At 38.1% G+C, this 15,199-nt stretch overlaps 1 protein-coding gene across 4 annotated transcripts in view; it reads left to right on the top strand.

Moving 5' to 3' along the window:
* The window catches only part of top2b (DNA topoisomerase II beta), a 109,950-nt gene continuing 94,751 nt past the window's right edge, over positions 1-15,199 (top strand). Inside the window, exons 1-6 of one of the 4 annotated variants that reach the window (XM_086062037.1) lie at positions 1-146; positions 421-518; positions 2,324-2,488; positions 9,167-9,257; positions 9,476-9,539; positions 9,684-9,829. In XM_086062037.1, coding sequence (XP_085918163.1) covers positions 101-146; positions 421-518; positions 2,324-2,488; positions 9,167-9,257; positions 9,476-9,539; positions 9,684-9,829 — 610 coding nt within the window. In that variant the 5' untranslated portion in view covers positions 1-100. Of the gene's footprint in view, positions 519-2,323; positions 2,489-9,166; positions 9,258-9,475; positions 9,540-9,683; positions 9,830-15,199 lie in introns of all 4 variants that reach the window. The other 3 variants (XM_086062040.1, XM_086062038.1, XM_086062039.1) reach the window with 3 other exon arrangements.

Below are 15,199 nucleotides of genomic sequence, written 5' to 3'. Positions count from 1 at the left end.
ACACACTGATTGGTTACCCTCCATTCGCTCTGATTGGTCGTATGTCTCGCCAATGGCGGAACCGGGCGGACAATGCTGCATTTAGCAAATAATCGCTTACATGTTTGCAATTTGGAAATCTTTAAATATACGGTTTGCGCATTTTAGTAAGTCATCGTTTTGTTCTTTTGATCTTAGTTTTGCTATCCAAGCGATCATATTTAATAGTTTCGTGTTGTGTATATTGTATTTGTGAGTATCCCGGTTAGCATCTTTGTTGGAAGTTTAGGCCTCGAAGGGCTTATAATGTTTTTTAACAATAGCCCTGACAGAATTTGCATTTGAATATTTTTTTTCTCGAAGCGAGTGAAAAAAACAACATGAGATTTAAGTACGTTTCGATGACTTGCAACTATTGAGACCTGTGTTGTAATATCGCAGTAATTGAACACATCTCACGGGCAGCATCATTAAAATTGAGGATCACAAAGAAGATGTCCTACGAAGCAGCAGGAAGCGGTGGGATGGATACATGGATGGTAAATAAATCGCCCGAAAATAATCTATTCTTTATAAGAATTATATGTCGCGGTGTATGTCTCAGTTCAGTAGTTCGAGTTGCAAACTTGGAGATCACGTCGTTTGCACAATTATGTGCTAGACAGCAATAGCCAGTTTTCTCTGCGCTGAAATTTAGACACTACTTGGTACTGAAATACATTTCACCCCATCTACCCAGCACATTTCACTAGTATCAAATAGATTTAGATCTAGACTTTATTAAATACGTTCAACATGCGTGCTTTGCCTACTTCATTTAGAGGTAGCCTAAAAGTCAGTGGTTTAATACTGTACTGACGTCATAATTATAGTGCGCAAACAACCTTTTTTTTTGTTTTAAACTAGCTTATATGAACTCGCACATTCCCACACTGGTGGCAGTAAACTACTTTACGTGGCCACAGCAGCCCTTGAGCAGACTGACGGATATATGTATAAGTAGCCAACATTTTCATTCCGTTTGCAGAATTTAAAGGTCTCATATACTTTTTTGTCTATAAGCTCCAGTTTATTTGCAATTTGACGTAAGTGGTCTGACATATTCTATTGACAACCTAAATTAATGTTTAACAGTTGAAATATATATTTAAAAAAAGGGGACTTAACCAGTTTTGGGCAAGTTACTTCCAAAATGTAATACATTTTATATTATTAGTTACTTGCATTTGAAAGTAAGGAGTTTCTTTACAATATTAGAGTCTGTGTAGAGTAATAAGTTACTCAAGTTTAAGTAACTTAAAAAATATATATTATCGGGGATTAATTTATTTAATAGTGATTTTGAGATTTTAAAAAGAACAGACACAATTTGCAATCATAGCTGGTAAAGTTAACCTGAAATGGAGGACCTTTAACTATATAGCGTGGGGTATAATGTGAAATATTTTGGGACATCACTGCCTTTGATTCATTTTTGTGTCAAGATGTTTTTCAAATATAAATATTTGAACTGATATTTGGTGCAGTAAATAAATAATCACAGACTGAACACCGTAAATAAAATTATCAACATACTCAAATTAATTAACACACAAGGGAAAGATGAGTTTATATTGCCAAATGTCAATGTGTGTTCCGCTTATCAATAACAATAACACAATGTATTTTTTTTTAAATGTAGTAGCCCCTTCAGACCCGCATTTTGGGTTGAGTGTATTAATCTGATACATGGTTTCAATTAGGGCCCGACCGATAGGAATTTTTTTTAGGCTGATGCCAATACTGATTTTTGGCAGAAAACAAATACAGATTACCGATTATTCTGCCGATTATTAAAAAAAAATGCATACAATTATTTGCGCATTTGGAATCCGGGGTGTACGTAATGTTTTGTCCAAGAATGACGCCCCTCCGGAGGGGCGTGGGGTTAAGAATCCTGGGTGTATAAATCCGTCATCCAGATAGCGGTGAAAGCAAATGCCATGTTTTCTTTAGATGGAACCCAGGGGCAACAAATACAATGAAACCAGCAGGGCCCCCAAAATAGAACCCTGTGGAACTCTATACGGGATAGAGCAGGACTCGGAGCAGTCAAGGCTAACACAATGACGAAGCGAGCCAGCAAAATACTGTGGTCCACCGAATGGAACAAATCAAAAAAACTTGACTTGACTTCACCTTTCCTAAATGTTTAATACAGCTTTACTTAGGCTGTAGGCAGTGATTATTTTGCATACCACTATAGAGGAAGCCCACATACCACTAATGGTACTCCTACCACACTCGGTTTAGGCCAAGGCGCATTGTAGGTTATATTTGAATAGTAATGTTGTCAATCTTACAGGAGGCAGCAAATGGCAGAGGTGATGCTAGTAAGATGGAAGGGGTCAAGAAAGACAAGGTGGGCTCCAAGCTGTCTGTAGAGAGAGTGTACCAAAAGAAAACCCAACTTGAACATATTCTTCTTCGACCTGACACGTACATTGGATCCGTGGAGCCCATCACACAGGTAAGTCAGCTTGAGTGTGTGGCCTTAATAATAATAGTAATAATAATAATAATAAATGTAATTTATCAGTGCCTTTCATGACAAACAAGGACACTTTACAGTGCAGAGTAAACCAAACTAAGACAATTAAAAGCAAACCCCAAAATTAGGTCAGAGAAAAATAAAAAATATATATATATATAAAAAAAAGGCATAAAATCAATACAGTATAAACCAATATACAGTATATAACCAAATATAACTGAACATGCTCTGACTGTAATTTTGAAAAAGTTATTTGGCTCCAATGGAAACTATAAGCTCTATAATGCCAAACATATCATATACAGTTAGGGCTGGGCGATATGGGCCAAAATTCATATCATGTATTGGTATATATATATATATATATATATATATATATATACATACATATATACACTTAATTTTATACATATATATATATTAGAGGTGTCAGTCAATTACATTTTTTAATCGTAGTTAATCGCATGATTTAAATAATTAACTCATGATTAATCGCACATTTTATATCTAAATTTAGAACAAAGTGCAATGTTTCAACCCCCAATTTTTCATACTCTTGTTAACATAAGTGGGAAGAAATGTTAACCTAATAGAAATATGGTTGCATTTTTTATTCATTGAATCAGTAATTTCATAACAATTCATAAATTAAAAAAATAAAATAAAATAGGTACTGACTGTTCTGTAAAAATAACGAGTGTGACATTGATTTGTACATGGCATAATTGCGTTTGTAAGACAATGGTGACAGCTCAGTGCATTTTCTTTTCATATTAAGTAGGGGTGCACCGATCACAATTTTCTGGCCGATTCCCGATCTTTTAAAAAGTCTGACCTGCCGATCCCGATTTTTTTCCGATCCCGATTTTTCCCATAACAAGCAGCATACACCTTCAGTGTTTCAGTTTTGTTTGAGTGGAAAACACTGAACAATAACTGTGAAATAATACAAACGGGTTGTTTTAACTGCACATGAAGTAGTTCTCTCAAATAAAAATGAAAAGCCAATTCGTCATCTCAGCAGAAGAGGACAGTGGCTGACTCTTTCAGACCTCTGAAGAGGGAGATGAGGTTGGTGGAAAAGATCGGTTTATTTTTTAGGGATCTGCCGATCACCGATCCCCCAAAATTAAGGAAATCGGGGCCTATAAATCGCCTGGCCGATCAATCGGTGCACCCCTAATTTTTAACATGAAGTAACTTATGAAATTCTGCACATTTTAAAAACTGTAAAATACAACTTGACCCAAGTCCTCACAATTATATGCATTGTTATTTAAATTATTAGTGCAAAATTGTGTTACAGTGACTCCTTTGCACAACGTTTAATGCTTTTATTTTGTTAAATTCAATACGGATGCACATTGTAAAATGGCTCAACGTTACTGGAAACAAACATAAAATATCTTTTCATATTAAGAGCTATCTATTTTTTAACATGAAGTAACTTGCGAACTTCTGCACAATTTTAAAATTGTAAAATACAGCCAGTCCCCACAAATATATGCATTATTATTTAATTTATTACTGCAAAATTGTGTTATACTGACTCCTTTGAACGACGTTGAATGCTTTTATTTTGTTAAGTAATCGGATGCGCATTGATTGTAAAGTGACACCGCTTTACTGCAAGACAGATCCGCTGGCCCTTTGCTGCAAGCGAGCCAAGAGCACGACTATTACACTTACGAGCTATTTTTTGGAGTTGCTGAATAAAATACGCCTCACATCTAAAGATCAAGTGGCTTGGGGTCACTCCAACTGACAAGACGGCGTCCATTCGGCTCTTGGCTCTCGCAGGGTTTGAGAGTGCCACGGACACCTCTTGCTGGAGCAACCTAGCTCGTTGCTAACGGCTAACCGAGTGCGTTCTTCCAAAGCAGAAAACCGGAGGTAGTGCTAAACAGTCCAAATAGATCCTCCACGCTAACATTCTGCCCCTTAAACATTAGCTCCAGTGTAGTACAGTGCATTTATATTGGGTAATTTTGACATGGATGTTTCTGCTGAGTCGTGACTGGAATTCCTTTAGTAGAGGCTTTCCAAATAAGGGGCGGTCGTTAATCAAGGCGCTAAAAAATTTGTGCCGTTAAAGGCACTTATAGTTAAGATGATATTAACGCGATAATTTTCACACCCTTAATATATATAATTAATTTGCTTACTGGTTTAAATCGTTCTTTATAGAAGCTAAATGGATTAGAAATAATACATTTACTTTGGATAACAACATTTATTGTGCAAATCTCAAATCAAAATTAAAAGTCAGCACTCTAATGCAAAATAGTGTAAACAAAAAATAGTGCTGATATTTTAAATGAAAAAAGTACAACTGGCTTAGAGCAAGTGTTTGATTTATTTATTTATTTGTATCAGGTAAATTTCAGTAAATATGCTAGAATTAGCCAAAAGGCTATTTTTCATCTGCAGTCCCGAGACAAATCATAAATGTCACTCTAGTAAAATAAAATAATAAAATGCACAACAATAACAATACATTCACGAAAACACTATTAAAATGTTAAATTTACATTTTCATAACAAAAGCAATACATTTACTAAAATGTACATTACAACCAACCAGGGATAAACAAATACAGAAAGCATTAGTGTTGAAATTTCAGATGATCAATTAACCATTTTAAGTTTAAGCTTAAATGTAATGTATGTGCCTAGATTTCAACAGGAGTGAGATTGAGTACAGTAACAGCAAAACAATATAGTGTACATGCAATTAGTTGTATAATGACTGATCACTAGTGAGTGTTGCTTTGGTATATTTGCTGGTAAATTATTTTTGTTTTCTGATTTACACTAATATCACAAATTGCAGTAGAAAAAAAATAGACAATAACTTTTTTGTAAGTGTACATCAGTTTTAGATGGCTGGCAAACATAAATACAGCACTGGTGATGCTTTCAAAATGGTAAGGCATGGGATTTGAAGTGATGTTGAGCAGCTATAGGAAGATGATGATGGAGTAGAATTAACCTTTTCTGCAAATATGGGAAGAACTTACGGTTAATAGTAATGATGAGAAAGATCCAGAAGAGGACACAACTGAACCAAACGATACAACAGAGAGCCCGTTTATACGAGGAGGCTTGGGGGTAAAAAAAATATTATATCGGAAGTGTCTTTCGTTTAGGGCTGGGTATCTTTGTGAACCTGGCGATACGATACATACCTCGATAAACAGGTCATGTCCATATATCCATATACTCAACAAAGTAGAAATGTGCATACATCTTCAATTTATTGAAGAAAAAAAGCATTTTTTCAAGAGTTTGCTTAGAGATTGAAACATCATCTGAACAAATCTTGCTGGGAATTTTTTCTCATTAACTCAGAGCTGCCAACCTACTGAAATTCACTTCCAGAAAAATTTGTCTTTATGTCCATATTTTTTTAACGTTTTGTCAAGAAAATTATTTTGGGGACCCCGTTAACGCAGTATATCTTCTATTTCATTAATGGCAATGACTGTATGCTAACTTTACAAGGTAATTTAATTGTGCAAATGAATATTAATGCTTCAAAGAATAATCAATCCATAAAAATAAAATATCTTCATTTACACGTTAAGTCAAGCACAAAAAAAGATTAAAAATATCACTCACCAATAGCGACACTCCACATTTTCAACATGTATTACTACACTGAGAAATGAAATGAAACGAAATGAGCTGGATGAATGAATGACCACAAGTATAAAGTGCAGTGTCATTGTGTTTGTTATTCTATGATAAATAAAGTTGTCGTTAGCACAGACATAGTGCTTTTCTGCACCTTATTAGACGTAATAATCTGCAGATGAAGCTTCACTTATTTTGACTTTTTTGAGTGTTTTGGTTTGGGGCGCTGTGAATGCAGCTCTTGTCTCGGTCTTGTAAAACAGTGGTCCTCAACCACGGGGCTGCGGATCCGTGGGCCACTTTGGACCGGGCCGCGACGGGCCGCACAGTTGAAAGAATAAAAAACGTATTATACTTCCGGTTAATTGATTAGCCGAGGCGTAAAAATATTTTATTTTGAAAAGTGACCGGATTCTCTCTATTTACGACGACAAGTTAGCAGGATGAGTAAAAACAGACATATTTGGAAAGTTTCTTTGCAACGGAAAAAAGGCCCAGTGATGAGACAACACAGGAGCCAAGAAGAAAAAAAAAAGGTGCATGGACTACAGCTACAGGTGATTCCCACGCATGATGGGCTCTGCGACTAGCGGCTCTTAATTTTGCGTTACTCATGGACTTTATAGTTGTTCTGTGGTGCCTTGTTATGTTGGCGGCGCCTGATTATAATCGGCTGATTATTGGCCTTCAAACATCGGCCAAAATAATCGGCCAAATGGGCCAAACGGCAGATTATCTTCCCCATAAAACATTATTGAAGAAAACCAAAGTTTGCGACGTTGTGAAAGTACCCTGAATGCACCATTTGCTTGTGTAGCATTAGCAACTAGCAAGTGTGTAGCGTATGTCCATCCATCCATTTTCTTAATCGCTTAGTCCTCACAAGAGTCGCGGGGTCGCTGGAGCCTATCCCAGCTGGCTTCGGGCAGTAGGCGGGGTACACCCTGAACTGGTTGCCAGCCAATCCAGGGTGTAGCGTATGTTATTCTGGTTATTCTGTTATCCCCCAAGCGTCCTTTAAGATGTTTAATGACATCCCAGTTGCAGTTAACTGTAAAACTAAACACAGGGAACAATGAGAAAACATCGCTAGCCTAGCGCTAATGCTAAAAGCAAAGGGATGATCCCATTCAAATGCTAACAGGAAGTTCGCATCGACTTCTGGAGTGTTTTTTTTTTTTCAAATAACGGATATTAACACACAAGATAACACTAAGCAAAGGCACAGATTCTTGTGTGAAAAACTAGTTATTTTAATATAATCCAATCGTAACTTTCTTCTGTACTCACTTTAATTGTGTACACCATGGATGACCGGCACCAAACTGCACCCAAGAGGCCAAAATGCACAGGAACAGTGAGGTTTTTGTTCAGCAATTATTTTAGTTTATTCTATTTTTATTTCACTTTCTTATTGTTTTAATTGTCGGGCCCTAGTTTGTATACAGTATAAGAATATGCATTTCAATTGGTGTCAATTACGCAGGGATTTTCTCAATTTGCATTCCCTAGCCCATGCAAATAGCAGGGGTGCACTGTATTGTAGTTAATTATTATTATTATTATTATTATTTTTAAATGTTGTCCTCATTAGCATATTTGGAATTGGATTAATCCATCCATCCATTTTCTTAACCGCTTAGTCTTCACAAAGGTCGCGGGGGGCGCTGGAGCCTATCCCAGCTGGCTTCGGGCAGTAGGCGGGGTACACCCTGAACTGGTTGCCAGCCAATCGCAGGGCACACAGAGACAAACAACCATCCACACTCACAATCACACCTATGGACAATTTGGAGTGTTCAATTAACCTGCTATGCATGTCTTTGGATTAATCCAAAAATCATAAATATTACTTAAGTTGCATTACTTTACTATTATGGTAGTTGGATTACATTACTAACTAAATTTTTTAACAAGCAACTAGAAACCCAGATTACATTTTAAAACTAACCCAACGCATAATATGACTATTGTATATTGTATTGTATGTAGTGTATTGTATATGTATAGATAGATTATTATTCATTGATGCTGTCTTTTAATTTTGTTTGACTTTTTATTTATTTATCAAAATGTATCAAATTGATGCATTTAAATATTAAATACTGCACATTTTCTTCCAAGGGAACATGCCCCTAGAGCGGTTCTATACATCCCTGACCCAATATCATGCTTGGAATGCACAATATATATATATTTTTTAAATCACTGCACCAGGCAGCCCCCCTTGTTCTTGATACCCACTGTTTACTTTAATGCCTCTATTGCACTGTTTTCTGTCTTTATATTTTGTGTTTGAAAATCTCCCCTTTGTACACTTGTCATGTACAATATTATTTAAAAATAATCTGCGCGCCTCGCTGCACTGCAAAATTTGACAACAGTCATTTTAAGGATAACAAGTTTTCCGTCAATTTAAATGTTTTTTGCTTTAACCAATGTGTTTTGGGCGCGTTATAAAAAGTTTGATCGCTGTAAACTAGCGCACACCACACACACACACAAACATTCCTCACTTACCTTTTTCTGCGGTGTCTCCTCACGCACACGCCATACCAATGGAGATTAGATTACGCTACTTTTCCGCTAACACTTATGCACTCTGCCAATATTCCTCGCCGCTGATGCTCTGAAGAGCATCGATCCGGGTTAGCCTCAAGAGGTTAACTTCCCGCTGACGTTGGACGCGTCCGCTGGATTCTACTGCTCACGAATGAACAGTGATGTATGACGTCATCAGAGCTCCGGCTTTTTAAAATAACCATTGTATTCTTGTTAAGAGCCGGAACGCGGCAGTGTTCATTGATTTCCAAAACGAAATACGGACAGTCCGTAAGAGTTGGCAGCTCTGTTATAGTTTGACAACCTTGGTAAGAGATATCTATATCCCCATCAGAACCAACTGTGCCTTCTTTCCGATGATTGACAATCTTAAGGACACTTAAAAATGTGCAGTTGCGGTTGCCATGACCTACAGCTCCTTAACAATGTTTGTTTGTTTTTTTGTTTCCCTCTCAGGTAATGTGGGTTTTTGATGACGAGGTTGGAATGAACCAGAGGGAAATTACCTACGTACCTGGACTGTATAAAATTTTTGATGAGATTCTTGGTAAGTCAACAATTTAATTTTATTTAGGGATGTTACGATCCAATCACATGAACAAAAATTGGGGGAGGGGCACCAATCATGAGATTTTCAGCCAATCTGCACAGAGCAAAAAGATGGGTTTTATTTATTTCTGAAATTTCAATTATTAAAGTAACAAAATATGAAAGAAACAAATTAATTAATTAAATAACAGGCCTTTTTAAATTCTTCCTATACAGTCAATGGAGCAGACAATAAACAGAGGGATAAAAACATGACTGCCATTAAGATCACCATTGACCCGTAAGTTGCATACTAAGCTTACATTTTCTTTTAATTAATGGAGAGATGGTTGTTATGAAGAACAATGTCTGGAAATCATTGACATTTTTCTATCTTTGCTACTTCATTGTACTCATTAATTTTCTCCTAATCCACTTCCACTAGTGAGTCTAACACTATCTCTGTGTGGAACAATGGTAAAGGAATACCGGTGGTGGAGCACAAAGATGAGAAAATGTATGTCCCAGCTCTCATTTTTGGCCACCTGCTCACCTCCAGCAACTATGATGATGAGGAAAAAAAGGTCACAGGTGAGTAGAAGCCAGTGGTTACACCAGGCCTGGTCTACTCAAAAATCAAGTCAAAGGTCAATATTTCATGGTCCCTCAGGCCCCATATGATAACATTGTAACTTTCAAAGCAAACTATACTTTTTACTTTAAAAAAGTATGCAGTTTAAGAAAAAATAGTAAGTAAGTAGAATGTGTATATTATTCACAGCTAATTATTATTATTGTATTTATCATTGAAATTATTATTCTATTTATGCCAGTGGCATATAGTGGCAGGCATAAAAAATAACTGCTCTTCAATTGGATAATAATAATAATAATAATGCATTAGATTTAGCGCTTTTCTAGACACTTAAAGACACTTTACAGAGGAATAGATACATTATTCATGCACTCGCACATTCACACTGTGGTGGCGGTAATAAGCTGCTTAAGTAGCCACAGCTGCCCTGGGGCAGGCTGAAAGAAGTGTGGCTGCCAGTGTGCGCCAACAGCGCACCACCAAACCTCCGACCACCACCAAACATTTGCACCTTCCATACACCAGTGTGAGTAGCATTGGAGGCAATGTGTGTGAAGTGCCTTGAATATATCAATATCTCAATTGTGATTTTTTTTGGGGCACATGAGGACCACCTTTTGCCAAAGAGTAAAGCTGTTTTCACAACTAATGTTACACCAGTGACCAATCAATCTACAGTTACAAAGGCAGAAATAAAGACAGTTACTGGAGCAATACGTGCTTTCCAAAAAACTTGTCTCTTCTGTCAAGGTGATCACGTGATGGAACAATGCAAGAAATTGACTAAATCCCCTCATAAAGACAAGTTAGAGTTTCTCAGAAAAAAAGGGATTCTGTTTTAGTTGTCTCAAACAAGGTCATATGAGCATGTTTTGTCAAGGCAATGTGTGTGAAGTGCCTTGCCCAAGGACACAACGACACATGATTTGGGGAGAGCGGGGATTGAACAGCCAACCTTCTGGTTACTGAGCAACCGTCTCTACACCCTGAGCCACGGCCGCCACAATGGCATGTGTGTATCAATCTGTTGTTATTGATACAACAGAATCCGCCTCTGCCGCCGGCTCGCGGAAGCCGTTTGGCAGCGAGGCGGGCCCTGCCGCCGGCCAAGTGGGGACCTCCGCTTTTTTTTTTGGGCGGGACAGAGAATAATGTAATTAATTATGCCTGTAGCAAGGTGGCAGTTGGTGATCATCCCACCGTAACCATGGATGGCGCCATAATGGAGAAAAAAAAAAAGAGTTGCGTGAAAGGACTGACGGCCCAAACCGAAACTATTTAACTGATCGGATTTAACGGTTTTCAAAAACTGTTCCAGCCCTAATATATATATGTGATCCGCTACGGCAAAATGGTCCGGATGTCGGAAGGATGTTTATCCAGCTACACACGAAAATGTACAGTTTGCATGAAAATGTCTATTTTGCGATTTCTCCACAAATAGTCTCCTTGAGGTCTGTAGTTTCATTTCCCAGCAGCACAAAAACATGTAAAAAATGTAATAGAAGTGTATGAAAATAAGCAATTATTAGACAGTATGCATCGTAACCAGTAAGTGTTTTTAGCCTAGCTGCTAGCTAGTGCCGCGTCTTCCACCTGTTTATTAACAGCAATCCGGATTTCCTCACCTTAAACGGCATTCACAAATGGTTTATATAAATGTTGTGAGGATAAGCTGTTCTGATAATGGATGGATGGATGGACATAGCAACCAAAAAAAGTCAAAGTCCATCATAATAAATGAATGAATGACGCGCACGTCATTACACGCCATCATACCTTGTTGTAGAATCGCGTTGTAATCCAGAGATTAATCTTCAATTCCGGGATCTTTTTCTCAATGAATCGATTTCGGTTTTTAATTCAAATAACTAAGGCATGTCCACTGACGGGTGTAAGCGAGGAGAAGTCAAACACATTGACAAGTGCTGTTACTCGATCTGCTCCGCTGTCACTGACATGACTGACAGCGAGTTGGGATGAGTAATGTAAATAAAAGTTTTTAAATGTGGCAATGCCTTATATGTAATGTAGGCTATTGTAAATAAAGTAATGTAATGTTTTGATCACTTCTCTGTGTCAATTACATGAGACGGCGTCTATGAAAGATGACACACCACTGATGCGTCAAAAATGAACCGCCAGCCTGAGGCAAAAAACACCACAAATTTTCACTTTATGGTCTTTAAGTAGGATGAAATTAAAATAAAATGTGAAATATGAAACTTGAATTAAAAAAATCATCGCAATGGGACCCTGTGATAGCGAATCACCCCGCCCCAAAATCCACGCAGGGTAAGGAGTGACTCGTAAAGTGTTGTGTTCCTTATGTATTACGTTGGGGGGTGTAGTGATGGGGTGGACTGGGGATTAAAATCTGTTGAACCATCATGACATTTTCATTTTCTTTATGTGATCAAAAAACATTCGAGACATAACATCCATCCATGATGTTATCAATAAACTTACTTGTCACAGCCTCATAGGTCACACCAAATTGTAAATAATCTTTTAATTCACACAAAATTATTAATTCAAATTTCCCCCTGCGGTATTATGACCTAATTTAAACAAGAAAATACCACAAGGAGCAACAATAAAATAACTAAACTTTGGCTGATGCCTCAGAAGATGAATTGCAAGCTGAATGTGATCTTCAAAGTTGAGGCTTATTTAATCTGTTAAGAGGTCAAACTTCCAAAACATTTAAAGGGTTCAAATCTCGGACGATGGCCTTACCTGGAATTGGAATTGACTTTCCACTGTTATTTTAACAGTTCCTGAAAATTTGAGATTCATATCTTCTTTCCCAAGATATTATTTGCCACGTTTCCACTGCAGGGGGTTCGGGTATGGGGAGGGGAGTAGGGACTTTCACAGAAACCGTCCTCTCAGCCGGCCCGCTTGTGGCTGTGTGTCCACTGCGAAATACGACCCATTCCGCGACGTCACGAGTTTCGATCGACACGTAAACGGCGTGCCACGGTTTCTCCCGTGACGTCAACCAAGCACCGCGCGACGAAAATCACGAGGAAAGAGAAAAACTTTAGGTGGTTGCTGTTTTTCTCTGCTTTATATTTTATGTACTTGGCGTGGATGGATGGTTTGAGTGAGAGGAGACGGCGTTTAGATGAAGAATTTGAAAAGGCTGACTCGCAAGTCATGAGTTTCTATCAACACGTAATCGCCTTGCGACGGTTTCTGTGACATCACCCAAGCACTGCGCCGCAAAAATCAGAACAACATGGAAAGAGAAAAACTTGTGGCGGTTGTCATTTTTTTCAGCTTGTTGTATGTACTTGCCGTGGATGGATGGTTTGAGTGAGAGGAGACGGCGTCTAGATGAAGAATTTGAAAAGGCTAACAGTAGAGTGGAACGAAAATAGGCAAAGGATTATTAAGAGAATTGTTTTGGTGGAAGAGACTTAGGCCAATCAGCACAAAAGCCCGATTAGGAGTTTATCGGGCCGGCGGAGGACCTACCCTCGAGTAGGACCTCCGCTCGTCCCTGTAAGTTCCTGTAAATTGTCAGAAGGGTGGAGTTTGGTGGAGGACCCAAATGCAGGGAGCAAAAGCAGCCAGGCAAGGAAGCAGTTAAAAAGGGAATTTAACTTAGAAAAAGGCTAATAAGGTACTTGGCGAAAATAACTAAATCAACAATATCTAAAAACACAAGTAAAAGCAACAAACCAAACAGGAACACGGCTAAGCAAGGAAATTATGACAACAGGACATGGCATGGGTGTGACAGCGACAATAACTCGACAAGGACCGAAAGAAAGCAGAGAACTAAATACACACAGTAACGAGACGAGAGACACCTGCACAAGACACACGTGGCTTGGGGAACTGATTGGTAACACCAGGGACCGAACAGGAGGACATGACAAAACTTGACGAGACATTGACAAAGGGAGACACACTAGGAAAACATGACCAATAAGAGAAACCACAACATGACAAGACGTGGACTTGAGCCTGCCGTGGAGCCGGGACAGGGACTTGAGGCTGCGGCAGACGTGGAGCTGGGATGGGGACTTGAGGCTGCGGCAGACATGGAACTATTATTTCATGTATATATTAGAATTGATTGGTTTAAAAGTACAAAGGAACAAATTGTTTAGATATTTCTTTATTGGAACTATTTTCTGGATAGTCAAGTGACTAACGAATGTGCATAAATAAAACAGGAATGAACTGAACACTTGACAGATGAAGCCAGCTCATGATAGAAGTGACATCGTTTTTTAACCAGATGATTCAACCTTTTTTTGGACGTGCTTGTACAGTTTTTTATTTTGTGTTTTATTAAATAGTGACGTGGTCCTGTCGTTTGCATTCAAGACTCATCGTTACTCTGGCTTCAAGGGTGTTTGTTTTTTGTGGAATATCACCTACAATTTATCCAATACACAATTGGCTCCTCAACCCCTTTTTCTCAAAACAAGGGATTTCAACCTTCCAACATTAAAACTGCTGTAACTTTGTCGATTTTTTAGGTACATCCATGTATTATATATAGTTTTAAAGGGAATTAAGTGCATAATTTAAATATGTCAATATCTCAATTGTGATTTTTTTTGGGGCACATGAGGACCACCTTTTGCCAAAGAGTAAAGCTGTTTTCACAACTAATGTTACACCAGTGAACAATGAATCTACAGTTACAAAGGCAGAAATAAAGACAGTTACTGGAGCAATACGTGCTTTCCAAAAAACTTGTCTCTACTGTCAAGGTGATCACGTGATGGAACAATGCAAGAAATTGACTAAATCCCCTCATAAAGACAAGTTAGAGTTTCTCAGAAAAAAAGGGATTCTGTTTTAGTTGTCTCAAACAAGATCATATGAGCATGTTTTGTCAAGAAAAGATGAAATGTGGAGTATGTTCACTAAATCGGATATCCAAGTGTGCTGCATGTAAAAGATGAGGATAAACCTATTCCAGAGGAACACCAGCCATCTGTACTCAACAACTTCATGGAACCATCTGATGAAAGCAGTGATGATAATGGGGCTGGCGACACCATCCTTGCCATTGTTCCTGTTCAAGTAAAGGCCAAGAAAGGTAACAAAGTGATTAACTAATATGCGTTCCGAGACGCAGGCAGCACAGCAACCTTTTCCACTGATGAGTTAATGAATGATCTTGGTTTACAAGGCAGACGGTTAAATATCCTTCTTACAACCACGGGACATCAAAGTAAGATTCGTAGCAATATCATAACCGGTATAGAAGTGAGCTGCCGAGAAAGTTGTAATTTCATAGAGCTCCCTGAGGTGTATACACTAGATGCTATCGCGGTTACCAAGAGTAACATTCCAAACCAAAAGGACATTGACAAATTCTACAAGAGTTATGCAGA

The sequence above is a fragment of the Leptonotus elevatus genome, chromosome 19 (assembly GCF_054856555.1).
Source record: "Leptonotus elevatus isolate MCC_2025b chromosome 19, RoL_Lele_1.0, whole genome shotgun sequence".
Taxonomy (NCBI): domain Eukaryota; kingdom Metazoa; phylum Chordata; class Actinopteri; order Syngnathiformes; family Syngnathidae; genus Leptonotus; species Leptonotus elevatus.
This window is presented reverse-complemented; position numbering and strand designations above follow the sequence as displayed.